This window comes from Cherax quadricarinatus, chromosome 1, assembly GCF_038502225.1.
Source record: "Cherax quadricarinatus isolate ZL_2023a chromosome 1, ASM3850222v1, whole genome shotgun sequence".
NCBI lineage: Eukaryota > Metazoa > Arthropoda > Malacostraca > Decapoda > Parastacidae > Cherax > Cherax quadricarinatus.
In genome coordinates, this window is record NC_091292.1 from 88,653,122 (window position 1) to 88,679,899 (window position 26,778).

Genomic DNA, 26,778 nt, shown 5'->3' on the forward strand with positions numbered 1-26,778 from the left:
TAAAACAGAATTTCATTATCCAGATATTTAAAATGAAGTAAAGTACATGTGACAACCTGTGTGAGCTTTCACTTATATTAATTTAAATCAGGGAAACTTGTTAGCCGGACTTGAGTCCTGAAAATGGGAAGTACAATGTCTGCACTTTAAGGAGGGGTCTGGGATATTGGCAGTTTGGAGGGACATCCAAACTGTCATATCTGAGCGCCTCTGCAAAGACAGTGATTTTGTATGAGTGATGGTGAAAGTGTTGAATGATGAAATTTTTTTTTTCTTTCTTTTTGGGTCACCCTGCCTTGGTGGGAAATGGCAGTGTTAAAAAAAAAAAATTAAACGTGCTAAATTTTATTTATAAACAAAATTATACCATGGTACTCTTATACCTGTCTTTCTGCAGTTTTCTACATGCAACATTACCAATGCTAAATATTCAAGAACTTGCAACATTTAAAATAAACTTTTTTTTTCAACCTCTAATTAAAACGGTGCAACAAAACTGAATAATAATTTGGCACTACAATCTTTCTAGAATTCATTATATGCAATGCCCACATTTTCTTCATTTTACAATATGCAATAACTTACATTCGCCTTTCTCAAGATATCTGCTACTGAGAGCTGGGCAGCGGTGGTTTAAGGCACTCATTCCAGTCAGGCCAAAACTTTTCCTTCATGTGTTGGCAGTAAGCATTAAGATTGGTGAATTCGCCTGTGAGTAAATAACAGTATTTTATTACCTCTCAGTTAAAATTTTAGTGTTTTTGAACACTTGAAAATCATTATTACAATTTCCTAAAAGAAATGAAGTTTAAGCTCCAACAGCATGTCCATTAAAACCACTTTTCTATTTATTCCTATTTAACATACACACAAGCCTGCTTGATTCTCAGGCTCCTAACACTCAAAGCCTCTTTTAGTCCCTCCCTCTCACTGCTATTACCCCTACCCCTGCTACCTTCCACCACAGATTTACACAGTATCATCCTAGCCCTCTCCATCCTTTCTACATACCCAAAATCACCTCAACAACCCCTCCTTAACCCTCTGAATTATACAATTATAGACACTACAATCTTAAATAAAACACACACTTACAGTTTTTGATCTGTGACTAATTATTTGAAACTTGACAAAGCAACTTACTGTTGAACATCCTGATGTATGGAGAGTTTGGAGAATTCCAGACAATTTGCGAGAGCATGCCAAAGACAGAACAATCCAACTCAGTTGGGTTATCACCCATCATGTACTGGTTGTTCCCTGAAATTTAAGAATATATAATCAGAGTGGATAGGGGAGCAATGTGGCAGATGTTGCAAGTATATGGAATAGGTGGTAAGCTACTAAATGCTGTAAAGAGTTTTTATGAATAGTGTGGCTCAGGTTAGGGTGTGTAGAAGAGAGGGAGACTACTTCCCGGTAAAAGTAGGTCTTAGACAGGGATGTGTAATGTCACCATGGTTGTTTAATATATTTATAGATGAGGCTGTAAAAGTAGTAAATGCTAGGGTGTTCGGGAGATGGGTGGGATTAAATTATGGGGAATCAAATACAAAATGGGAATTGACACAGTTACTTTTTGCTGATGATACTGTGCTTATGGGAGATTCTAAAGAAAAATTGCAAAGGTTAGTGGACGAGTTTGGGAGTGTGCGTAAAGGTAGAAAGTTGAAAGTGAACATAGAAAAAGAGTAAGGTGATGAGGGTATCAAATGATTTAGATAAAGAAAAATTGGATATCAAATTGGAGAGGAGGAGTATGGAAGAAGTGAATGTTTTTAGATATTTGGGAGTTGACGTGTCAGTGGATGGATTTATGAAGGATGAGGTTAATCATAGAATTGACGAAGGAAAAAAAGGTGAGTGGTGCATTAAGGTATGTGTAGAGACAAAAAAACGTTATCTATGGATGCAAAGAAGGGTGTGTATGAAATTATAGTGGTACCAACACTCTTATATAGGTGTGAAGCTTGGGTTGTAAATGCTGCAGCAAGGAGATGGTTGGAGGCAGTGGAGATGTCCTGTCTAAGGGCAATGTGTGGTTTAAATATTATGCAGGAAATTCGGAGTGTGGAAATTAGGAGAAGGTGTGAAGTTAATAAAAGTATTAGTCAGAGGGCTGAAGAGGGGTTGTTGACGTGGTTTGGTCATTTAGAGAGAATGGATCAAAGTAGGGGGAAGGAAGGTGGGGTAGGGGTCGTCCTTGAAAAGGTTGGAGGGAGGGGGTAAAGGAGGTTTTGTGGGCGAGGGGCTTGGACTTCCAGCAAGCGTGCATGAGCGTGTTAGATAGGAGTGAATGGAGACAAATGGTATTTGGGACATGACAAGCTGTTGGAGTGTGAGCAGGGTAATATTTAGTGAAGGGAGTCAGGGACACCGGTTATTTTTATATAGCTGGACTTGAGTCCTGGAAATGGGGAAGTACAGTGCCTGCACTTTAAAGGAAGGGTATGGGATATTGGCAGTTTGGAGGGATATGTTGTGTATCTTTATACGTATATGCTTCTAAACTGTTGTATTCTTAGCACCTCTGCAAAAACGTTGATTAAGTGTGAGTGAGGTGAAAGTGTTGAATGATTATGAAAGTATTTTCTTTTTGGGGATTTTCTTTCTTTTTGGGTCACCCTGCCTCAGTGGGAGATGGATGACTTGTTAAAAAAAAATCAGTTTCAATTTCAGGATTCCTACACCTTTTATAACCTGCATATTAGTAATACTTAAAACTTACTTATTAAAAATCTTTTACAAATACATATAAAATTGAGTATGCAACCATAAAATTATCATTTTTGAGCTTCCTAATTCGATATAAAAATAAAATAATTCATGTTAAACACTAAACCCATGTGGGTCATTCAGTGCAAGACGTGGAAGTGGCTTGATGCTCCATCTGCTGAGCACAAGACAGATGCACTTTCTATTTGTACTCACTCAATTTGTAAAACCTGAACAGAGTATGAAAAATACAACAGTAAAAGGGTGTGCCGAGGTATAGGAGGGCCCCGCTTATACAGCGAGTTAGGTTCCAGGTTATCGCTGTAGAGAGAGAATCAAAGTAAAGCGAATCACTATCATTTTCACTTTTAAATGCCTGATAACATGTTTACACTATCATATGTATTAGCAATAGAACTAGGCATAAAAATAAAAGTAAAGTGTACATACAATACACTTATTACTTACCTTAAAATATCTGTAGTCTTAATGTAGGGTAAGAGGTGAGTAGTATTTATTGTAGGAAGTCAGATGTGGTAGTCTGCCTGGCTATCACCCTTCACAATTATGTTTATTTGTTTTACAATGATTGTATATATTTTGTGTGTATGATATGTAGCATATTTATATAATTTTGAAAAAAATGTCAGATGGATTAATGAAAATGTCTATAATAATATAATATATGACATTAAAAGTGCCCCAGAGTGATTATAATTATATTGCCATCAACATACCTTCTTCACTGTGTTTAATAATTTCTAAACTCACGAAATCGTAATGACACGCTTGCAAACAAACCATACCATGGGTGGGGATAGAACCTACGGTCGGAGAGTCATAACGCATCGATCTGGAGTTTTATGACTCTCTGACTGTGGGTTCTATCCCTGCCTATGGTATGGTTTAATCATTTCTAACTTGACATTGAAAGTAAGAGGCTTACGACTCCTTTTTATTGTAACTTTTGTTATTATTGTCATTATCATCATAAACGGGAGAGAATGAAATGCAGAGAATGTAAACAATGCAAACAAACTGAGGGCGGTCAGATGAACACGGTATTAACAGAAAAACATGCATTAATAACTGTCCAATTGCTGGTCAGATGTGTTCATTTTGCATTATGCATGCATTTGTGAAGTTTTTACCCCACAAGTTGTCTTTACATTGGTATAGTACAGACACTCCCCTGCACACGAACATTTTGTGTTGCAAACTTTCAATAATATGAACAATCTGCCCTAAAGTAAAAAATTTGGACACAAGATTTAAGTCACAGTCTGTTGTGCGCTGGCAGCAATGTAGCACGGGAAGCACAGAGATGTAAACAATACGTAGTAGGTTACTCTAGTGGCATCATTCATGTGTGTGTTTGTGCTCTCCACAAATTCAGTGTTATTTGTGATTATTATACTCCCAGTATGTCAGGTATTAAGTACCAAAGAAGTGGTGATGCAGGTGGTAGTGCTAAGACGTGCCAGGTCATCACAATGGAAACAAGAGTGGACATAATAAAGTAGAGCACTTCCAGACAAAGGTAATGGCAGAGGGGCTTCGTCTGCTTGAAGAATCTGTCATTGTTTCAATCACAGGACCTAAATGTGAAATGGTACACTAAGGTTTCAGCAGCTGTCCACGATGCATTTCACTGCTACCATCTCATCTATGAAGAGAAGAAGGCCACCACCCAGACATCCCTAGACCACCTCTTCAAGAGGGTAGACAAAGGTAACGAGTCTCGCCAGAAGCCTGAATCAGTGCCATCGACTTCAGATGCTATGACATTCAGGCCAACACCTTCTCACCATCTGTTTTATTAAATTTATATTATTTACAAACTTTGTTATAAACATTATAAACTTTAATTAGTTTGTTTACTAGTTTACAGTATGTATTTTTCCTGTGTTCATGTATACTGTATACATGTACATATGTTGGACTTATGAACGACCGTTCGGAACCGAACATGTTCGTAAGTGAGCGACTGTAGTTAAATTTGGTTAGTTAGACTATCACTGATTCATGATATGCATTTTGAAAGTACTGTATGGCCAATGGAACAGCAGATGTCTTAAAATTAAAGTCAGTTATATTTTGATTTATAAATTAGCACATGTTGACATACTTTCTTAAATAGCTAACTTATTGCCTCGGTAGGAGACTGCCAACTTGTTAAAAAAAAAAAAATTATTTTATTTACAACACACTAGAACCTTTTGGTTATTCAGATCTTTAAACACATGTATTCCGTTATGAACACTAATAAATTTACATTACCACCACCAACTTGTTACTGTTGTAACCGATTCACTCACATTTTACATAAACCATTATCACAATGCAAGTAAAACTCTTCGAAATCTATTTTCATAATCCATAATCCATGCCCATAAATTGTTCCATGTCATCAGTCAGTTGTGAGAAAATTTAGACAAAAGGGGGAAAAATTCCCCATAATTTATGCCAAAAGAATGGAGGGGGAAAGGGTTAGAGTTCTTTCTTAGGTTAAGCCACTCAAACCCCATCACAAAGTAAGGTGACAGCATCAGTGGGAATTTGAGGACAGGATGAAATCTGCGGTAAAAATAGTGACAGAGTGCATCAAGTACTTTTTACATACAAGAGAATGACAGCACCATGCTCAACTCGAGAAAAGGACTTCAAGACTTTAGTCTACAGGCCTAGGTGCATCAATAGGAGTGCCTAGAGATAATGCAATGCCAAAGTAGAGAAATCTATGAGAATGGAAGGACAGACATTGAACAGGAATTTCTTAAGGTGGGAGTAAGAAATAAAAAGATACGAAAAACTGAAAACAATAAAGGTGTGCTATGGTATTGGTGGGTATACAGTAATCTAATTTTGATGGCATAGGTATCATCTAAAATCGAGCATCAGTATTGGTGGGCATTAGCTGCTTTTGATGGTATCAATATTGGTGAGTATTGGCTAATTTTGTGGTATTGGCACCAACCTAAAATTAAGTATCAGTATGGGCAAAATTTTTTGTGTCGTCCAGTCCCTACAGTACGTGCATCATTTACAATAATAAATATAAAACAGTTATTTACCGAGATAAACAGAGAGTGCAGCTATATCTTTCCTCCCCATCTCCTCTACTTCAGTGCTGCTATGTCGCCCAATACCTTGCAATTTGGCTACTTTTTCTATTTTATACTTTAATCTTGGAATAAAAAGGCGTGTAAAACGAGGCCACTCCATGCAAGCCAGTAATGAGCGACCACCATCTACAATGTAGCGCCAAACTACTAGGCACCTGTATATTAAAGAAATCGGTTTGTTACACAAAACTTATTACAAATGTTAAGAATGTAAGTATAATGCAAGTTTGTTATTACAGTACTGTAACATCTAAAAGTCAAAAGCAAACATAAGCAATAAATACAAGTAAACCTGTCTAGTCACATTCAGACTGATATATGGTTGACGCTGCAAGCTGACTGGAATTTTCTGAATCACCAGAAAACAAAGCTGGCTATTCAGAAAATGCCAGTCAGATCACAAGCATCTTGAACAAAGGTGTAGCCCAAGACTACCGCAGCCTTATGTGTTAAATATAAAGCTTCCAAAGCAACAACAAGAACATGTTTTGGGGGAATTTGTCAAAAATTAAGCAACTATTGTCTACAAGAAACTTTTTACAGTAAACAATCTCTCCATTCTATAAAAAAAAAAAAAAAGATCTTAACTACAGCCTCTCCTCACTTAGCGACGTACTCGTTTACCGATCACTCAGACTTACGGCCAGATATCTAACCAGTATGCAACCCTAAATAACGTATATAACAGGTGATTTCGTCTATTTTGTTTATTACAGTGTGTATAAAATTAACTACAGCCTCTCTTCACTTAGTGATGTACTCGTTTACCGATGCCTCGGACTTACGACGGACTTTCTGACCAGTACTTATACCTAAATGATGTATATTAGAGCTGATTTCCCCTATTCTGCTTATTTCAATATACGTACAGTAAGCTACTGTATAAACATTTAAAAATATTCCAGAAATTTTATAAATGATGCAAAAGTGACATTAAAACAATATTAAAGATTGACGACACAAACCCACTACCATTATAGTATTCTCCTCACTTAGCGATGAATTCGTTTAATGACGTGGTCTTAGGAACAGAATTCCGTTGTTAAGTGAGGAGAGGCTGTACTGTATAAACATTTAAAAATATGCCAGAAAGGTTATAAATGGTGCAAAGGTGACATTTAAAAAATATCTAAAGATGGTTGACACAAACCTACTACAGTGGAACCGTGGTTTTTGTTTGCCCTGGTTTTCGTTGAATTTGCTTTTCAACAACCCCGTCATAATTTTGTCCTAGTTTTCGTTCAACACCTCAGTTTTCATTGGTCCATCGTACCAAATGTGTCCGCTTGCCCGTGCCCACAAAGCATCCCACACATTCTGAATCAGTCTGGCTTTGTTTCTCGTCAAGTGAGTATTACCCTGTGCGTTCATCCGAAACATTTCATAACAATCCATTGTTTTTTGTGCCTGTTTATTGAGTGTGACTGCTAAATAAACCACCATGGGGCCAAAGAAAGTTCAGAGTGCCAACCCTTTGATAAAGGAAAGAAACACGATAGAATTCAAGAAGGAACTCGAAGAAAAGTATGGGGTTGGATGCGAGTGGCCAAGATGTGGAAGAGTTGGTGGACGATCACAGGGAAGAGCTAACCGCTGAAGAGCTGCAACACCTTCAACTGGAACAGCAACAGATCGCAGCTGAGGAAATTGCTTCAGAGGAGGAAGAGAGAGGGGAGAATGTGCCTTCTTCAGTGATTAAGAACGTGTGTGCAAAGTTTTGTGGAGAAATATCACCCTAATAAAGCTGTTGCAAGCAGTGTCTACAACATGTTTCAAAGACAAAGACAATGCCTTGTCCCATTTTAGGCAAATTTAAAAGATGCCAGAAACAGACCTCTCTGAACAGATTTTTTGTGTGACAGGGGTCAGGTGCCAGTAAAAGACAAAGAAGGGAAGTAACCCCAGATAGGGATTTTATACCTGAAGTCCTTATGGAGGGGGATTCCCCTTCCAACCAATAACCTCTCCTCCTCCCTCTCCCCTCCTCGCGTCTTCCATACGCCAACAAATCTTCAATAAAGGTAAAAGTGATATTAAATGTTCATTTATCCATTTCATTAGTCCTTTATATTTATTTCTCATTGTTTTCTGTATGTAAAAACTATAGTTATTCTCCATAAAATGTATTTTTTGTTAATACTTTTGGGTGTCTGGAATGGATTAATTGGATTTACATTATTTCTTATGGGAAATATTGCTTCAGTTTTCCTCGAATTCGGTTTTTGTCAGACTTTCTGGAACGAATGACGAAAACCGAGGTTCCACTGTACCAGTAGTATAGTATGCTCTTTGCTTAACAACCAATTCGCTTACCAACCTACTCTTAGGAACGGAGCCCCGTTGTTAAGCGAGGAGAGGCTGTACAGCAATCTTTACATATAAAAATCTCAACCAAAAGACATTTGAAAGAATTTGCATAAACATTTTAATCCTGTACAGTAAAAAGAATAAAACAAAAATAAAACCAACTTACCAAACTAAGTGTTCATCAACCATTATTCTCATGGCTTGAGCAACCGCCTTCTGTTCCTGCGTTAAAGCAGAACTGAAATTCTTGTTATACATTGAGCCCAGCCTCTCCATTATCAGCTGAGAATCTCCTATTTCTTCCCCATTGAGTGTAATCCATGGACATTTACCCTTTGGTCCGAATGGCTCATCATAATCTACCTAAAACAAAAAAATTTCAAGCAAAAGCATTTAAAGCATGGAAGCTCATGCAGAAATTACTTTCTAAATCTTTCATTTAATGATAATGAAAGGTTTTGAATAATACTGAGTGCTTAACATAAATTACCATTGAAATGTATAAATATTGCAGTAATATAACTACAAGACATAATACAAATATTATAAAATGAAAAATAGGGGGCAAATTAGATGCATGTGAAGTATAAAATAGCTATTTTAAATGTCAAGAAACAACAGATTTATATGAGCTAGAAGTGACTGCAAAAGAAAGGGAATTACTATTGACATCATGAAAATTCAAGGAGCTGAAACAGACAAAACATCACATTAAAAAAAAAAAAAAAAAGTGGAAAATATTTAATAACTGCCTCACAAATACAGTGCAGACACTGTACTTCCCATCTCCAGGACTCAAGTCCAGCCTGCCGGTTTCCCTGAATCCCTTCATAAATGTTACTTTGCTCACACTCCAACAGCACATCAAGTATTAAAAACCATTTGTCTCCATTCACTCCTATCAAATACACTCACACATGCTTGCTGGAAGTCCAAGCCCCTTGCACACAAAACCTCCTTTACCCCCTACCCCCAACCCTTCCTAGGTCGACCCCTACCTCGCTTTCCCTCCACTACAGATTTATACACTCTCGAAGTCATTCCGTTTTGCTCCATTCTCTCTACATGTCCGAACCACCTCAACAACCTCTCCTCAGCCCTCTGGATAATAGTTTGGGTAATCCCACACCTACTCCTAATTTCCAAACTACGAATTCTCTGGATTATATTCACACCACACATTGCCCTCAGACATGACATCTCCACTGCCTCCAGTCTCCTCCTCATTGCAACATTCATCACCCATACTCCACACACATACAAGAGTGTTGGTACAACTATACTCTCATACATTCCCCTCTTTGCTTCCACAGACAAAGTTCTCTGTCTCCACAGACTCCTAAGTGCACTACTCACCCTTTTCCCCTCATCAATTCTATGATTACCTCATCCTTCATAGACCCATCTGCTGACATGTCCACTCCCAAATATCTGAATACATTCAACTCCTCCATACTCTCTCCCTCCAATCTGATATCCAATCTTTTGTCACCTAATCTTTTTATCCTCATAACCTTACTCTTTCCTATATTCACTTTTAATTTTCTTCTTTTACATACCCTACCAAATTCATCCACCAACCTCCGCAACCTCTCTTCAGAATCTCCCAAAAGCAGTGTCATCAGCAAAGAGCAACTGTGACAACTCCCACTTTGTGTTTGATTCTTTATCTTTTAACTCCACACCTCTTGCCAAGACCCTCGCATTCACTTCTCTTGCAACCCCATCTATAAATATACTGAACAACCACGGTGACATCACACATCCTTGTCTAAGGCCTACTTTTACTGGGAAATAATCTCCCTCTCTCCTACATACTCTAACCTGAGCCCCACTGTCTTCATAAAAACTCTTCACTGCTTTCAGTAACCTACCTCCTATACCATACACCTGCAACATCTGCCACATTGGCCCCTTATCCACCCTGTCATATACCTTTTCCAAATCCATAAATGCCACAAAAACCTCTTTACCCATATCTAAATACTGTTCACCTGCGTTTCACTGTAAACACTTGGTCTACACACCCCCTACTTTTCCTGAAGCCTCCTTGTTCATCTGCTATCCTACTCTTTGTCTTACTCTTAATTCTTGCAATAATAACTACCATACACTTTCCCAGGTATACTCAACAGACTTTTTTCTTTCTTTCAACAAACCGGCCGTATCCCACCGAGGCAGGGTGGCCCAAAAAGAAAAACAAAAGTTTCTCTTTTCAAATTTAGTAATTTATACAGGAGAAGGGGTTACTAGCCCCTTGCTCCTGGCATTTTAGTCGCCTCTTACAACATGCATGGCTTACGGAGGAAGAATTCTGTTCCACTTCCCCATGGAGATAAGAGGAAATAAACAAGAACAAGAACTAGAAAGAAAATAGAAAACCCAGAGGGGTGTGTATATATATGCTTGTACATGTATGTGTAGTGTGACCTAAATGTAAGAAGTAGTAGCAAGACGTACCTGAAATCTTGCATGCTCATGAGACAGAAAAAAAAAAAGACACCAGCAATCCTACCATCATGTAAAACAATTACAGGCTTTCGTTTTACACTCACATGGCAGGACAGTAGTACCTCCCTGGGCAGTTGCTGTCTACCAACCTACTATCTAGAACTCAACAGACTTATTTCCCTATAATTTTTGCACTCTCTTATCCCCTTTGCCTTTATACAAAGGAACTATGCATGCTCTCTGCCAATCCCTAGGTACCTTACCCTCTTCCATACATTTATTAAATAATAGCACCAACCACTCCAAAACCATATCCCTACCTGCTTTTAACATTACTATCTTTATCCCATCAATCCCAGCTGCCTTATCCCCTTTCATTCTACCCACTGCCTCATGAATTTCCCCCCCACACTCACAACTGGCTCTTCCTCACTCCTACAAGATGTTATTCCTCCTTGCCCTGTACACAAAATCACAGTTTTCCTATCTTCATCATTTAACAATTCCTAAAAATATTCCCTCCATCTTCACGATACCTCTAACTCTCCATTTAATAACTCTCCTCTACTATTTTTAACTGTCAAATCCATTTGTTCCCTAGGCTTCCTCAATTTATTAATCTCACTCCAAAACTTTTTCTTATTTTCAACAAAATTTGTTGATAACATCTCACCCACTCTCTCATTTGCTATCTTTCTATATTGCTTCACCACTCTCTTTCTATTCATATACTCTTCCCTCCTTGCATCACTTCTACTTTGTAGAAACCTCTCATTTGCTAACTTTTTCTCCCTTACTACTATCTTTACATCATTCCACCAATTGCTCTTCTTTCCTCCTGCACCCACTTTTATGTAACCACAAACTTCTGCTGAACAGTAACACTAATATTCTTAAACCTACCCCATACATCTTCGACCCCATTGCCTATACTCTCACTAGCCCATCTATCCTCCAATAGTTGTTTATATCTTACCCTAACTGCCTCCTCTTTTGGTTTATACACCTTCACTTCTCTCTTACTTGCTGTTTCTATTTTCCTTGTATCCCATCCACCTTTTACTCTCACTGTAGTTACAACTAGAAAGTGATCTGACATATCTGCAGCCCCTCTATAAACATGTACAGCCTGAAATCTACTAAGTATTATGCCAATTTATTAAAAAGGGTGAGAGTAGACTATAGGGAAAAGTCTTTCAATATACAGTAGATGCATTTCATTAATTTATTTTATTATCACACTGGCCGATTCCCACCAAGGCAGGGTGGCCCGAAAAAGAAAAACTTTCACCATCATTCACTCCATCATTGTCTTGCCAGAAGGGTGCTTTACACTACAGTTTTTAAACTGCAACATTAACACCCCTCCTTCAGAGTGCAGGCACTGTACTTCCCATCTCCAGGACTCAAGTCTGGCCTGCCTTTCCCTGAACCCCTTCATAAATGTTACTTTGCTCACACTCCAACAGCACGTCAAGTATTAAAAACCATTCGTCTCCATTCACTCCTATCAAACACGCTCACGCACGCCTGCTGGAAGTCCAAGCGTGCATTTCATTAATGTATATAAAAAATTTAAATGATTAGATTTTTTTAAAATATACATTGTAGTGTAAGTAAAAGAATCCAAACCTCTTTAAATCTTTCACTGTTGACAGGCCTCATCACAAACGTGCTCTCAGTTTCAAGAAAAAAAAAAAAAAAAACTTAAAACCTTAAGAATATTTTCCCGAGTGTTTTAAGAGAATTTTTTTTTTTGTGATCAGTACTTTTATTTATTTATTTATTTATTTATTTATAATTTGAGCACACATACAGAGGTACAAAAAAAATACAGATAAGAGCAGCATGCCAAAGCCACTTATACTATGCATAGCATTACGGGCTGGCTTAAAATTAACTTAAGATTAACTAAGCAATGATGAAATCAGTGAAAAACATTAATGTAAACAGATTACTATAAAGCACAAGTGAGTATTACAAAGACAGGTCATATGGTTGCATGCATTGTTGTAAATTCAGTAGAATGGAGTATTCTGTTAGGTAGTGTATTTAAAAAATAATAAAGTTAGATTGGGTTTTAGGTTTAACATTTATGTGATATAATTGTGAGATATAGAGGCGTGAAGTTGAAAGTGAACCGCTCACTTGGTAATATTTTTACTTTTATTCTATTTTTTAATATTTTATTTTTTCCAAGTATCTTTTGTGGCCTGTGAGACCAATATAATGTGTAATGTATATATATATATATCCAATCGCTATATGCAGCACAATAACCACAAATATTATCATTACAATGTTTACAAAACTTGCTTACACAAACCAACAATAAAAAAAAGTTTTAGTATTGTTCTAAAATATACACACACACACACACACACACACACACACAGTCAACAAATAATAAAAACGGCACAATACCGTGACTGGAATGATACACAAATAACCTGCACATAGCTTACGACGACGTTTCAGTCCAACTGGGACCATAAAAAAGAAAAGAAAAAAAAAGAAAAAGAAAAAAAAAGGAAAAAAAAGAAGGAAAAAAAAGAAAAAAAAAGAAAAAAAAAAAAAAAAAACAGAAAAAAAGAAAAAAAGAAAAAAAAAAGAAAAAAAAAAGAAAAAAAAGAAAAAAAAGAAAGCAGCAGCAGCAAAGAAAGGAGGAGGAGCCAGTCAAAAACTAAGAAAGGAGAGCACTGCAAGGGAGCTAGGTGCCCATAGAGGGAGAGCAAGAACACAGAGGTGGGGGGAATAAAATAAATAATGAAGGAACAGAAACACAAGGCAGAAGAAAGAAAGACAACCCAGAAGAGAAAAAGGAAAGAGGAAAGGGGAAGAGAGAGAAGAAAAAAGGAGTAATCAGGTTAAGTCACGGGTGTTCTGAAGTTTGGAGCATTTTACAAGTTGGACTGAAACGTCATCATAAGCTCCTCTCTTCTATGTGCGGGTTATTTGTATAAATATAGAGTCACTGGACATGTTCTTAGAATGCTACAGTTTGTGGAACTCTTTGAAACGTGGTGTTGTACACAGTGCTGTTTTACACTCTTCACACACAAAACGAGTGTCTGTGCATTTTTGTTGGTGGGTTGTTGTGGTTGTGCAGGGTGTTGTGGTTGTGCTGGGTGTTGTGGTAATGTGGTTGTGCAGGTTATTGTGGTGTGTGGGTGGTTGAAGCTGGCCTCTATTGTGGATGTGCTGAGTCAGCGGTATGGCTACTAGCCTGGGTACATGATGCATTACACCACCACCTGCTGCTGCACGTATATACCATCCCAATTGTAACATTACCCATACTGTCTTCCCCACCACCCACATGGAAATAAGTCACTGACTTTTTTGGGTTATCCTAGGCTGATGGTTGTCTGGGTTTTCAGCACTATTTCTGGCATCTTGGGCACTGCTTTCGGTCACAAACTCCTCAAAACCATGAAATTCATCTTCACTGACACTTCCATCTGTGTTAGATCTATCAATTGGGAGGAGAAGAGTCCCAAATTCGCTGGGGAGCGAGATATTTCTTACTGCGAGACGTAAGTAAGGACTACTGAAATAGCGTTCCCACAATGCAATGTGGGTGCCCCAATTTTTTTATACTGCACACACCGACCATGCAGACCCATTCTTTCACATGTAGGTCTACAAGCTTTCTCTTGCAGATCTGAAGCCACTAGAATTAATATGTCACCAACACTGGCTCTTAAGACGTACCTATACGTCATCGACAGTGAAAGGGTTAAACTCAGGCCTGACCAGCTTTACCCAAGTCCTAGTTTCCTCTAAAGTTTGGCAAATCCTCCAAAATTTGAATGAAGCTGGAGTGGCTCATACCCTATCTTTTGTAAACCTAGTTTACTAATGGTTGATATGCAACTCACCTGGTAGGGGATCTCAGCCATCCGCAGATAGGTCTCCAGCTTTACCACAAATGGAGAGAGACTTGGACTAAAGTGTCCACGTGGAAACATGTGCAACACCACAAAATCCTTACCGGCATTGTTCCACTTCTTCCTGTTGGAAAAAACTTTAGTTTTATATGTGCATAAAGAGCATAATTAAAATCAAGTTCTTAAAATAATTTACAATTCCTGATGCAGTAACTGACTTCATTCATAATTCTCCCAAAATTAGGAAAATATTTCTCAGTAGAAAATCTTAAGTTGTATGATCATAGTTCATATTTCACATTCTTCAATTTAAATTCAGGTTTTCATTTCCCATAGAAGTGTACCATTTTCATTAAGGCACACCAGAGCAGAGTTCATTTCCAATGGTGGCATGCATTTCCATTAAGGACCACCATGGCAGTGAGGCAGAAGACCCATAACTAGGTATTGGACAACTATTGTTTTAACGGTGCAGGGGAGTGTGTGAGGGAGGGTGAACGGATGCAAACAATCAACCTTTCACACAGGTCAGTGTATATCATCACTCAGTTTTTCCTTCTTTTCATCATCCTCATCTTCTCTCTGGATATTTATCATGGAATCCAAATGAAGTGCAGGTGACATTGGCAAAGCAAGGAAGTAAATTAAGCATGCAACTATGCCTATTTGAGATGATGAAAGGTAGCGAACACATCATGGAGACATAAGAGTTTGATGTTAAAGAATCTACTATTCGTTCAGTTTCAGACAATGAGATGAAAATAAAATTTTGTGCAAAGAGTAATGCTCAGTGTGACATGAAAAGATGATGATAATAATATTATAATAAGATGAGAAATAGGTCATTACAGCTAAATAAAACAGAAAGCTTAATAAATGTGTGGGTTGAAAAACCAAGAAGGTTCCACTTGATGGCCTTCTTATTAGGGTATAATCTTGTATCACACTAATAAAAGTGTGCACAGAGTGCATAAAAAAAGGAAATTAAAAATAAACATAGGAAAGAGCAAAGTGATGAGAGCAACAACAAATATAAGTAGGGAAAGACTGGATATCAGGATGGTAGGAGGAAGTATGGAGGCAGTAAATGTGTTCAGATGCCTGGCAGTGGACTTGTCACCAAACAAATCTATGGAAGATAAGGTGAACCATAGAGCTGACAAGGTTGAGATTGAGCCAATTTTGAGGTGTATTTTCGTATAGATTTTATGGCTATATTCTCGTTTTCGTAGTCACATTTGATAGAATGGAAAACATATTATAGAAATAGAGGTGATTGACTGGTTTTACTATGAAAAGGACCTTGAAATGGAGCTCAAAGTAGGGGAAATGTTTGATTTTTGATGTTCAAGAGTAAACAAATGATGTCATTGTCCAATAAATGTCCAATTAGCCATTCTAATATGCAGTCATGAATGGGTTGATGTTATTTATACAATTATTACAATATTGCAGTAAATCTATTTTTTGTTTGTATAAAAATTCAAAACAGAAAGCAAGAGTAATACAGTGGACCCCCGCATACCGATTTTAATCCGTGCAAGAGGGGTCATTGTTATGCGAAATAATCGGTATGCGAATGAATTTTCCCCATAAGAAATAATGGAAATCAAATTAATCCGTGCAAGACACCCAAAAGTATGAAAAAAAAAATTTTACCACATGAAATATACATTTTCCTACACACAAAGAGAAGGATACATGCACAATAGTAGAGTAGTACATGCACAGTATATATTGTGCATGTACTAGTCTACTAAATGAAGAATAAATGACACTTACCTTTATTGAAGATGCAGCAATGACTGATGAGACACTGTCCTGGGAGTGCCTTTTCCTCCTGAGTACTGTAGGTCCTGTTTGGCATTTTCTTCCAGAACAGACCTTATCACACTGTGTATGCCACTACGATTCTTAAATCTCTCAAACCAACCTTTGCTGGCTTTAAATTCACCAATATGAGCACTAGTTCCAGGCATTTTTCCCTGTTCACCTGGGTGTTAGTCGACTTGTGTGGGTTGCATCCTGGGAGACAAGATTAAGGACCCCAATGGAAATAAGTTAGACAGTCTTCGATGACACTGACTTTTTTGGGTTATCCTGGGTGGCAAATCCTCTGGGGTTAATTGTTTCTTGGTATTCTCAATAAGCCACACCAACAACGGTGCTACAGCAGCAGCAGCAGCTGACGGTGGTACAGCAGCAACAGACAATGCTACAGCAGCAGCAGACGATGCTACAGCAGCAGCAGCAGCAGCTGATGGTGGTACAGCAGCAACAGACGATGCTACAGCAGCAACAGACGATGTTACAGCAGCAGCAGACGATGCTACAGCAGCAGCAGCAGCTGACGGTGGTACAGCAGCAACAGACGATGCTACAGCAGCAACAGACGATGTTACAGCAGCAGCAGACGATGCTACAGCAGCAGCAGACGATGCTACAGCAGCAGCAGCAGCTGACAGTGCAGCAGCAGCAGCAGCTGTATCACCAATAGTAGCGATGGTTGATTGGGGTTTATTATACAACCTGGCCAGCTCGGAGACACGCACTCCACTTTCATACTTATCAATGATCTTTTTCTTCATCTCTATTGTAATTCTCACCCTTATTGCTGTAGAGTTGGCACTAGAAGCTTTCTTGGGGCCCATGGTCACTTATTTTCCAGAAAAAGCACCGAAAACACTGTAATAATACGAAATATTCCGATTGTATGCTTGGATGTTACCGCGGAGGCTGGCTGGTAAACAATGCCACCGGCGGAACATGTGAGCGTGGCTCAGGCCGCACATTGGACGCGTCTCGGACGAAAATCGGTGAGCGGGTTTTTAAGCGGTATGCGAGGCAAAATTTTTGCGATTAAAGCAAGCGGTATGCGGATTAATCGTTATGTGATGCCATCGGTATGCGGGGGTCCACTGTATCAGAGGGGCCTGGAGATGTGACTGATGAACAAAGAAAATGTTATTTTAGAACCAAGAATGTCTGCACTGTTCATTCTGGACCGTATTTTGAAATTGGCAATTTTTTTTATTTGCGTGAAATTGGCCAAATTGCCAATTTCTGACCACTTTATTGGGTAGTTATGAGTTTGGTCGACTGGAACAATGGAATTAGCCAAAAATAGGGCTCAAAGTGGGCGAAATCGCCGATTCGTAAATATTGCCGAGGTCGCTAACTTCACAAGAACGTAATTCCATAAGTTTTCCATCAAATTTCATACTTTTGGTGTCATTACCATTGGGAAAAGATTCTCTATCATTTCATAAGAAAAAATAATTGTTTTTTCCCAAATATTTTGTGACATTAGGAGACACCTCAGGATTTGGGGTTTCAACAGTCAAAGGGTCAATATTTTGGTAAAAAATTAGAATTTTAATTAGGAAAATCTCTCAAATTCTGAACTTTACAAATAAAGCAAGAGAAACTATTCTCAGGAATATTTAATGTGGAATATTCTACAAAATTATGAACTGAACAGCCTGGTTGATCAGACCCTGATCCACCATGAGGCCTGGTCTCAGACCGGGCCACTGGGGCATTGACCCCCGAAATCCTCTCCAGGTAAACTCCAGGTAGATCATTTTCTCTCCGTGTTGTAATACGAAGTTTCCAATTAATGTTACTGTAAAAACTACAGAATTTTCTGCCATTCACATACCTTCAAGTGCAAACTAATCTGAATAAGTGAAAAATCAGAATAATAAAAATTTCTGTGTGAAGAGGAATGCATGTTGGTACAGTACTTCAGCATATCATCTGAGAAACCATGTGACCTTGTGTTCCTTATCTCTGAAAGTGATCAGCATCTCACTTCCTTCGAAAACTTCCCAGTTACTCCAAGCTGGCCTCACAGAGACTAAAGAACTTGCCAAATTCTTTTTATTATAACATTCTCAACTATTAATGCACATTTCATATTAACAGTTCAAATTCAAATGCAAGAACTGTATCATTAGCAAAACAATACCTTCTATTCTGCCTTTTAATGTATGTGGTGATCCGAATGGCACCAACAACAACAACAGCTGCAACAACTAATGGTTGTAACTTCCACCAAAGTATTTTGAGGCCTTTTCCAGCAATCTTCATTGATGTTCTTCCAGTCAGTGCAGACCATGCCATTCTGAAAAATATGTATAGTTATAGCAAATTCATCACCTACAGTATTTCAGGGTTACATTTGACAACGAGTAAAAAAATCTGTAGTATTAATTTAGATCCAAAAAATCGTTAGGGTGCTAAACATGGTATATGCTAAGAAATATGAGGTACATAGGTAATTATTATTATTAATTACACAAAAACCTAGCATACCACCTTGTGCTGGGTGGTAGGAAAGACTAACTCTTCTTAGGATCATTCATTAAAACAGATTATCATCATTCTGGTGATTTTTTTTTTTCAACAAGTCACCCGTCTCCCACCGAGGTAGGGTGACCCAAAAAGTAAAGAAAATCCCCAAAAAGAAAATACTTTCATCATAATTCAACACTCACCTCACTCACACATAATCAGTTTTTGCAGAGGTGCCCAGAATACAACAATTTAGAAGCATATACGTATAAAGATACACAACACATCCCTCCAAACTGCCAATATCCCAAACCCCTCCTTTAAAGTGCAGGCATTGTACTTCCCATTTCCAGGACTCAAGTTCGGCGATATAAAAATAACCGGTTCCCCTGAATCCCTTAACTAAATATTACCCTGCTCACACTCCTAGCTCGTAAGGTCCCAAATACCATTCGTCTCCATTCACTCCTATCTAACACGCTCACGCACGCTTGCTGGAAGTCCAAGCCCCTTGCCCACAAAACCGCCTTTACCTGCTCCCTCCAACCTTTTCAAGGACGACCCCTACCCCGCCGTCCTTCCCCTACACCAGTGGTTCCCAACCTTTTCTTACTCCTGCACATCTATAAAATTTTTGCTCTAACCTCGCACCCCCTACAATTTAAACTTTGTTCAAGGATAAAGGATATGGAATCATACTAAATTTTATCAAAAGAAGACATTTATTTCACTTTCTAATATAATATGTGAACAAAAATCAGACTTACAGAAAAGAAACATCACAGAATGATATTTGAATACACCTTACAAAAATAATAACTCTTGCTTGAAATATATACAAAAAAGTAAAATCAAGAACTAGCTTTCAAACATTTAGAAAGGAATTTTATTTTTTTAATATGTAAAAAATCAAACATATGGACAAGAAAGGATGTCTCCAATTAACATTTGAATATACCATACAAAAAATAGTTACTTTCTTTAAATATGTACAAGATAATAAAATCAAAAGGCTAACTTCCAAAAAGTTTGCGAATCCATTTTAATTCAATGAGTTTGAGAATGTGTGTAAAGGTAGAAAGTTGAAAGTGAACATAGAAAAGAGTAAGGTGATGAGGGTATCAAATGATTTAGATAAAGAAAAATTGAATATCAAATTGGGGAGGAGGAGTATGGAAGAAGTGAATGTTTTCAGATACAGTGGACCCCCGCATAACGATCACCTCCCAATGTGACCAATTATGCAAGTGTATTTATGTAAGTGCGTTTGTACGTGTATGTTTGGGGGGTCTGAAATGGACTAAACTACTTCACAATATTCCTAATGGGAACAAATTCGGTCAGTACTGGCACCTGAACATACTTCTGGAATGAAAAAATATCGTTAACCGGGGGTCCACTGTACTTGGGAGTTGACGTGTCGGCGGATGGATTTATGAAGGATGAGGTTAATCATAGAATTGATGAGGGAAAAAAGGCGAGTGGTGCGTTGAGGTATATGTAGAGTCAAAAAACGTTATCTATGGAGGCAAAGAAGGGAATGTATGAAAGTATAGTAGTACCAACACTCTTATATGGATGTGAAGCTTGGGTGGTAAATGCAGCAGCGAGGAGACGGTTGGAGGCAGTGGAGATGTCCTGTCTAAGGGCAATGTGTGGTGTAAATATTATGCAGAAAATTCGGAGTGTGGAAATTAGGAGAAGGTGTGGAGTTAATAAAAGCATTAGTCAGAGGGCAGAAGAGGGGTTGTCGAGGTGGTTTGGTCATTTAGAGAGAATGGATCAAAGTAGAATGACATGGAAAGCATATAAATCTATAGGGGAAGGAAGGAGGGGTAGGGGTCGTCCTCGAAAGGGTTGGAAAGAGGGGGTAAAGGAGGTTTTGTGGGCGAGGGGCTTGGACTTCCAGCAAGCGTGCATGAGCGTGTTAGATAGGAGTGAATGGAGACGAATGATACTTGGGACCTGACGATCTGTTGGAGTGTGAGCAGGGTAATATTTAGTGAAGGGATTCAGGGAAACCGGTTATTTTCATATAGTCAGACTTGAGTCCTGGAAATGGGAAGTACAATGCCTGCACTTTAAAGGAGGGGTTTTGGGATATTGGCAGTTTGGAGGGATATGTTGTGTATCTTTATACGTATATGCTTCTAAACTGTTGTATTCTGAGCACCTCTGCAAAAACAGTGATAATGTGCGAGTGTGGTGAAAGTGAATGATGATGAAAGTATTTTCTTTTTGGGGATTTTTTCTTTCTTTTTTGGGTCACCCTGCCTCGGTGGGAGACGGCCGACTTGTTGGAAAAAAAAAAAAAAAAAAAAAAACTTTTGTTTCTGTTTCTTGCTCGAGAGTATTTCAAAACGGGGAACTATGTTGCTGATAGCAACACGCATGTCTGCCTGTGCATTCAAACGATTTCTAGATTTTGTCTTAATTGACAAAAGAGTACTAAATCCTGATTCACACAAGTAAGTTGTCGCAAATGCAATGAGCACAGTTAGTGCAGTTTCAGTCTTGGAAATAGAACCATAGCCGAGCACCAATACTCCTCCAAAGTTTTACTCTCAAATTGCATTTCAAGAGCACGATTTGAATGCAGATCTATAAGATCTTCTTTCAGCTCTCCATCATCTGACACTTTATCCAAATTGAAGGAGTAAGGATTCATAATCCATTCTTCAGATGATTCCAGCTTCCCTACATCAAAATATCTATCAAATGACGCCGACAGCACTTCCAAATGAGTCACAATTTCTCCACAAACGCTAGGAATCAAACTTGAAGATACATTACCATCAGCTATTTCTTCAAGTGATGGAAAATTTAAAAGATTTCCTCTTTTCACTCGTTGACACCACAGATATAACTTATCTTTGAATGCATTTAGCTTTTCATAGCAATTCAGCATGTTTATATTTTTACCTTGAAGTGATAAACTCAGATCATTCATACGAGTGAATATGTCACTCAAATACGCTAAGATTTGATTGAATTCTTGCAATTCCAACTCTTCAAGCAGATCGCAGCAACGTTCCTTCAGAAATGCTCTGATTTCTTCTCGTAGTTCGAAGAAGCGGGTTAAAACTCTCCCATGGGAGAGCCATCGGACTTCAGTGTCGAAAAGTAAAACTATGTTCACTTCCAAGATCTTCACAAAGTGACTTAAAAAGGCGGTGATTTTGAGCATGACCCCCTAATCCAGTTGACGGTCTTTACTGAAGTATCAAGGACTTTCTTCAATTTTGGAGGCAAGGCTTTTGATGCCAAAGCATGACGATGAAGGAAACAGCGAGTACCTTGCAAGTATGGAATCTCCTGTTTCATCAGTGCAAAAAACCCAGATTTATTTCCCAGCATAGCAGGAGTGCCATCAGTACACACAGATCCAATAATTTGGATATCCAATTCATATTTTGCAAAGAAGTCTTTCACAAACTGAAACACATCTTTTGCTTTGGTGGTTGTTTTCAGTTCTTCACAGAAAAGGAAGTTCTCCTTTATGGCACCATCATGAACATACCTCACCAGTGGAATAAGTTGACTGCAATTAGAAACATCAGTAGTTTCGTCCAACTGAAGGGAGATTTTAAAGGGACTAGCCTTCATATGCGAGATAACTTGTTCCAAAATATCTAAACTCAAATCGTCAATTCTGCTTCAAATAACATTATTTGACAGTGGCACTAATTCAAGCTTCTTTCTTGCTTCATTTCCGAGAATAGTTGTAGCCATTTCTAATGCACATGGTTTAATAAGCTCTTCTGCAATAGTATGAGGTTTCTTAGACTTTGCTACTTTGTACGCCACTTGGTATGAAGCCATCAGCAACGTCTTAAAATCATGGCCCGCAACACTGGCCCCACCATGTTGGTTGTTGAAGTGTTCTTGCAGCTTAGATGGCTTCAAATTAGCGTTGGAGAAAACAATTCCACAGATTATGCACCGAGGCTTTTGCAGATCCTCAGTCTTTCCGTTGCAAGTGAAACCAAAACGAACGTAGTCATCATTCCATTTCCTTTTCTTCGACATGGTGAAGGGTTATAATGATAATCTGAAATAAAGAGATGAAAATAAAGATAATGGTAATTTTACTATGATTATTGAATATTAATAAGTAATAAGTGAATCAATTTCCTGTTATTAAGACTGACACTTCTCGCAACCCCTGGAATGGTGTCTCGCACCCCTGGCTGGGAACCCCTGTCCTACAGATTTATACGCTCTCCAAGTCATTCTTTGATCCATTCTCTCTAAATGACCAAACCACCTCAACCCCTCTTTGGCCCTCTGACTAATAAGTTTAGTAACTCCACACCTCCTAATTTTCACACCAAATTTTCTGCATAATATTCACACTACACATTGCCCTTAGACAGGACATCTCCACTGCCTCCAGCCGCCTCCTCGCTGCGGCATTTACAACCCAAGCTTCACGACTACATAAGAGTGTTGGTACCACTATACTTTCGTACATTCCCTTCTTTGCCTCAATAGATAACGTTTTTTTTGTCTCCACATATACCTCAATGCACCACTCACCTTTTTTCCTTCATCAATTCTATGATTAACCTCGTCCTTCATAAATCCATCCGCTGACATGTCAACTCCCAAATATCTGAAAACATTCACTTCTTCCATACTCCTCTTCCCCAATTTGATATCCAATTTTTCTTTATCTAAACCATTTGATACCCTCATCACCTTATTCTTTTCTATGTTCACTTTCAACTTTCTACCTTTACACACACTCCCAAACTCATCCACTAACCTTTGCAATTTTTCTTTAGAATTTCCCATAAGCACAGCATCATCAGCAAAAAGTAACTGTCAATTCCCATTTTGTATTTGATTCCCCATAATATAATCCCACCCCTCTCCCTAACACCCTAGCATTTTCTTCTTTTACAACACAACCCCCATCTATAAATATATTAAACAACCATGGTGACATTACACATCCCTGTCTAAGACCTACTTTTACCAGGAAATAGTCTCCCTCTATTTTACACACCCTAACCTGAGCCTCACTATCCTCATAAAAACTCTTCAGAGCATTTAGTAACTTACCACCTATTCCATATAGTACTTGTAACATCTGCCACATTGCTCCCCTATCCACTATCATATGCCTTTTCTAAATCCATAAATGCAATAAAAACTTTCCTACCTTTATCTAAATACTGTACTGTCCTGTACTACTGTATTATTATGACTAATACTGTATGTACAGAGTTCTCAAGTTTTAATAAATATGGTAAGTACTGGTACTCAAGTGTTAGCCAGGCTGTCACAATGGTGGTTGGGGTGCACCGCAGAATTAACACTGTTGGCATAGAATTACTGAGAGGTACAATTAATCAAGATTCGGCATTGACGTTGTTGCCTCTGATTATTCGAGACACATATGGGATTGAGGATTGCGACCTTTACGGTGTAGCCTTAAATGGAAACTACCGAATGTTCGTGAAACTGCTGTCATCACAGGTGTATGAGGATCTACTCGATCATTATCAGGATGTGGCTATCGCGGTTAATAAGAACATCCTGGTAAAGATGGTCGATGTTTCGAGCCAATTTATGTATGTTAAGTTATGTGATGTGCCTTTCGAGGCGAATGAAACTGATCTACGTAGTGTGTTTGGGAAGTTTGGAACTGTACACATAGCTCAACAAGGCAAGTGGATGGCAGGGGCTTATGAGGGTTATCCAGAAGGTAGTTTTAGCCTAAAGATGACTCTGAGGCAACCAATACCGTCGTATGTGTTCTTAGAGGAATTTAGGACACAAATACTTGTAACTTACGCTGGACAATGTAGAACTTGTAGACTGTGTGATGGTTATGATCACATAGCGGCTGAATGTGTGCGGCGAAGGACGGCCCAGGGAATACCACGGAGTGACATTTTGAGGCGAGGATCTACAGTGACCGATCAGACCCGCCAGGATGGACGTAGGCGTGGTCGGTTGTGGAGTGAGGAAGTGGAGGAAGGGCAACGTGAGGTGGAGCATGAGGGTGCTGTGAAGCACGTGAGTGTGTCTGCAGAGGATGTGACGCCCGAGGCAGACAAGGACATAACGAATGATGTAGAAATTGACGTAGTGCTTGAGACGGTTTTGCAGGAGATGTTCCCTAACTCAGAGGAAACCTTGACAGAGGTAAAGACGGGAGAACAGGTACCGGGACAAGGGGAAGCATGCGGGTCAGGAGGACGGAATGAAATGTCGGTTTTGCCAAGTAGTGAGAAGGGGCATGAGGTGATAGAGGTGGAAGTGCACAATGAGGAAGGTCAGGAGACAAGCATGGTGGAAGAGAAAGTGTCGAGGAAGCGGGCAGCAGTCACATCTGACTCGGATGATGTCCTCACTCCAGCACAATAACCAGGGAAAAAGGCGGGGATTGAAGGTGTGTGTAGAGGCAAAGAGAAAAAGAAATGCCAGCAAGGGGTTAGGAGTGGAGGGGGTGGGGTGAGTGCCAAGGATGGTGTGTGTGTGTGTGTGTGTGTGTGTGTGTGTGAGGCTACAGGATAGTGGAAAACTGAGGCGGGGAAACGTGGGTGGAAAACGTAAGCAGGCCTAAGGTGTATGACAATTAATGTTAATGGTTTATGTAATAGTGGTAAGTGTGTATGGTTGAGAGGACTGCTGTATCGTTACAAGGTAGATGTTGCTTTTATACAAGAGCATAACTTGAAAGCGGGAAAACTGCTGGAGGTGAATGGATATAGGGCTTTTGTAATGCCAACGACACGTTTAAAAGGCGGAGTAGGTGTTTTAATTTGTGAGGCAAGTCGGTTTGTTTTGCAACGGTTTGAGGGGGGGGTGAGGGAAGAATAATGAGAGTGGACGGGTGGTGGATGCGTGAACGCGTGTCTTTTGTTGGAGTGTATGCTCCGGCGGAGAATGACGAGAGGGTAAAATCGGCATTTGTAAGGGATCTGGTGTATTTCTTGAGAGCGCTACCCAGGGTTGCATTGATTGGGGGAGATTGGAACTGCATAATAAGGAGATTTGATGCGACGCCTGCGGGGGCGGGATATTTCTCAAACGTGCTGCGAGATTTGTGTAGAGATATTGGGGTACAAGGTGCTTTTTGGGGTGGAATAGGTGAAGTGCAACATACGTAAGTAAGGCGGGACTACGCAGCTAGACTGGATAGGATCTATGTAACGCAAGGGGTTTCAGTAGAGTCTTTTAATACCATAGAAGCAATTTATTCAGATCACAGGGCAGTGGTGGTGGGGGTGGCATGGGATTCGTTAGTGAAACGGTTTGAAAGCTACTGGAAATTAAACACACGACTCCTTGAGGATGAGGAAGTGGAGGGGGGCTTTGCTTCGTTGTGGAGGAAGCTAAGTGAGGAGGCAAAAAGGGTCGATGATGATGTACGTTGGTGGGACAGTGTGGCCAAGGAGAGGATTCGTAGGTTTTACGTGGGTGTGGGGAAACGTATAAATCAACTAAAGTATGGATTAACAAATTATTTAGAAAGCAGAATAGGATACTATCATGAGCAAGGAGTGGTGGGAGGGGTATTCCAAACAGAGGCAATGGATGATCTGAAGAGAAGGTTAAGAGAGGTGCAGGAGGAGAGATTTCATGCGGTGCGGGTGCAGGCGGGTGTGGAGGAAGTGCTATGGGGGGGATAAACCATCGGCATGTGTGTTGCAGAGGCAACAGCAGAGGAGGACAGCGACCACGATAGCGGATTTGGAAGTGCACTCTGAGGTGAAAGGTTTTAGGGAGGGGCAGGTGTTAAAAACAACGGAGGGGATGAGTATGTTCGCAGACGAGTGGTATGGGCAATGTTGGAAAAGTAAAGGGGTAAATAGGGAGGATCTTGATGGGGTGTGTGCTGTAGAGCCCATAGCTCTGGGGAGAAAGGACAGGGAAGCTTTGGGTGGTGATACTGAAGAAGGGGAGATATGGAGGGCACTTGTAGACATGCGCAGGGGCAAAGCACCAGGTATTGATGGACTGCCAAGTGAATTTTACTT

General features: G+C 39.3%; 1 protein-coding gene across 2 annotated transcripts in view; it reads right to left on the minus strand.

Moving 5' to 3' along the window:
• Positions 1–320: 320 nt before the first annotated feature.
• Positions 321–26,778, minus strand: part of LOC128689392 (failed axon connections homolog) — a 39,880-nt gene continuing 13,422 nt past the window's right edge. For both annotated transcript variants that reach the window (XM_053777625.2, XM_053777618.2), the window contains exons 2-7: positions 18,459–18,614; positions 14,480–14,612; positions 8,314–8,510; positions 5,790–5,995; positions 1,144–1,260; positions 321–709 (exon numbers count right to left, since the gene is read on the minus strand). In XM_053777625.2, coding sequence (XP_053633600.1) covers positions 609–709; positions 1,144–1,260; positions 5,790–5,995; positions 8,314–8,510; positions 14,480–14,612; positions 18,459–18,613 — 909 coding nt within the window. In that variant the 5' untranslated portion in view covers position 18,614 and the 3' untranslated portion in view covers positions 321–608. The remainder of the gene's footprint in view (positions 710–1,143; positions 1,261–5,789; positions 5,996–8,313; positions 8,511–14,479; positions 14,613–18,458; positions 18,615–26,778) is intronic.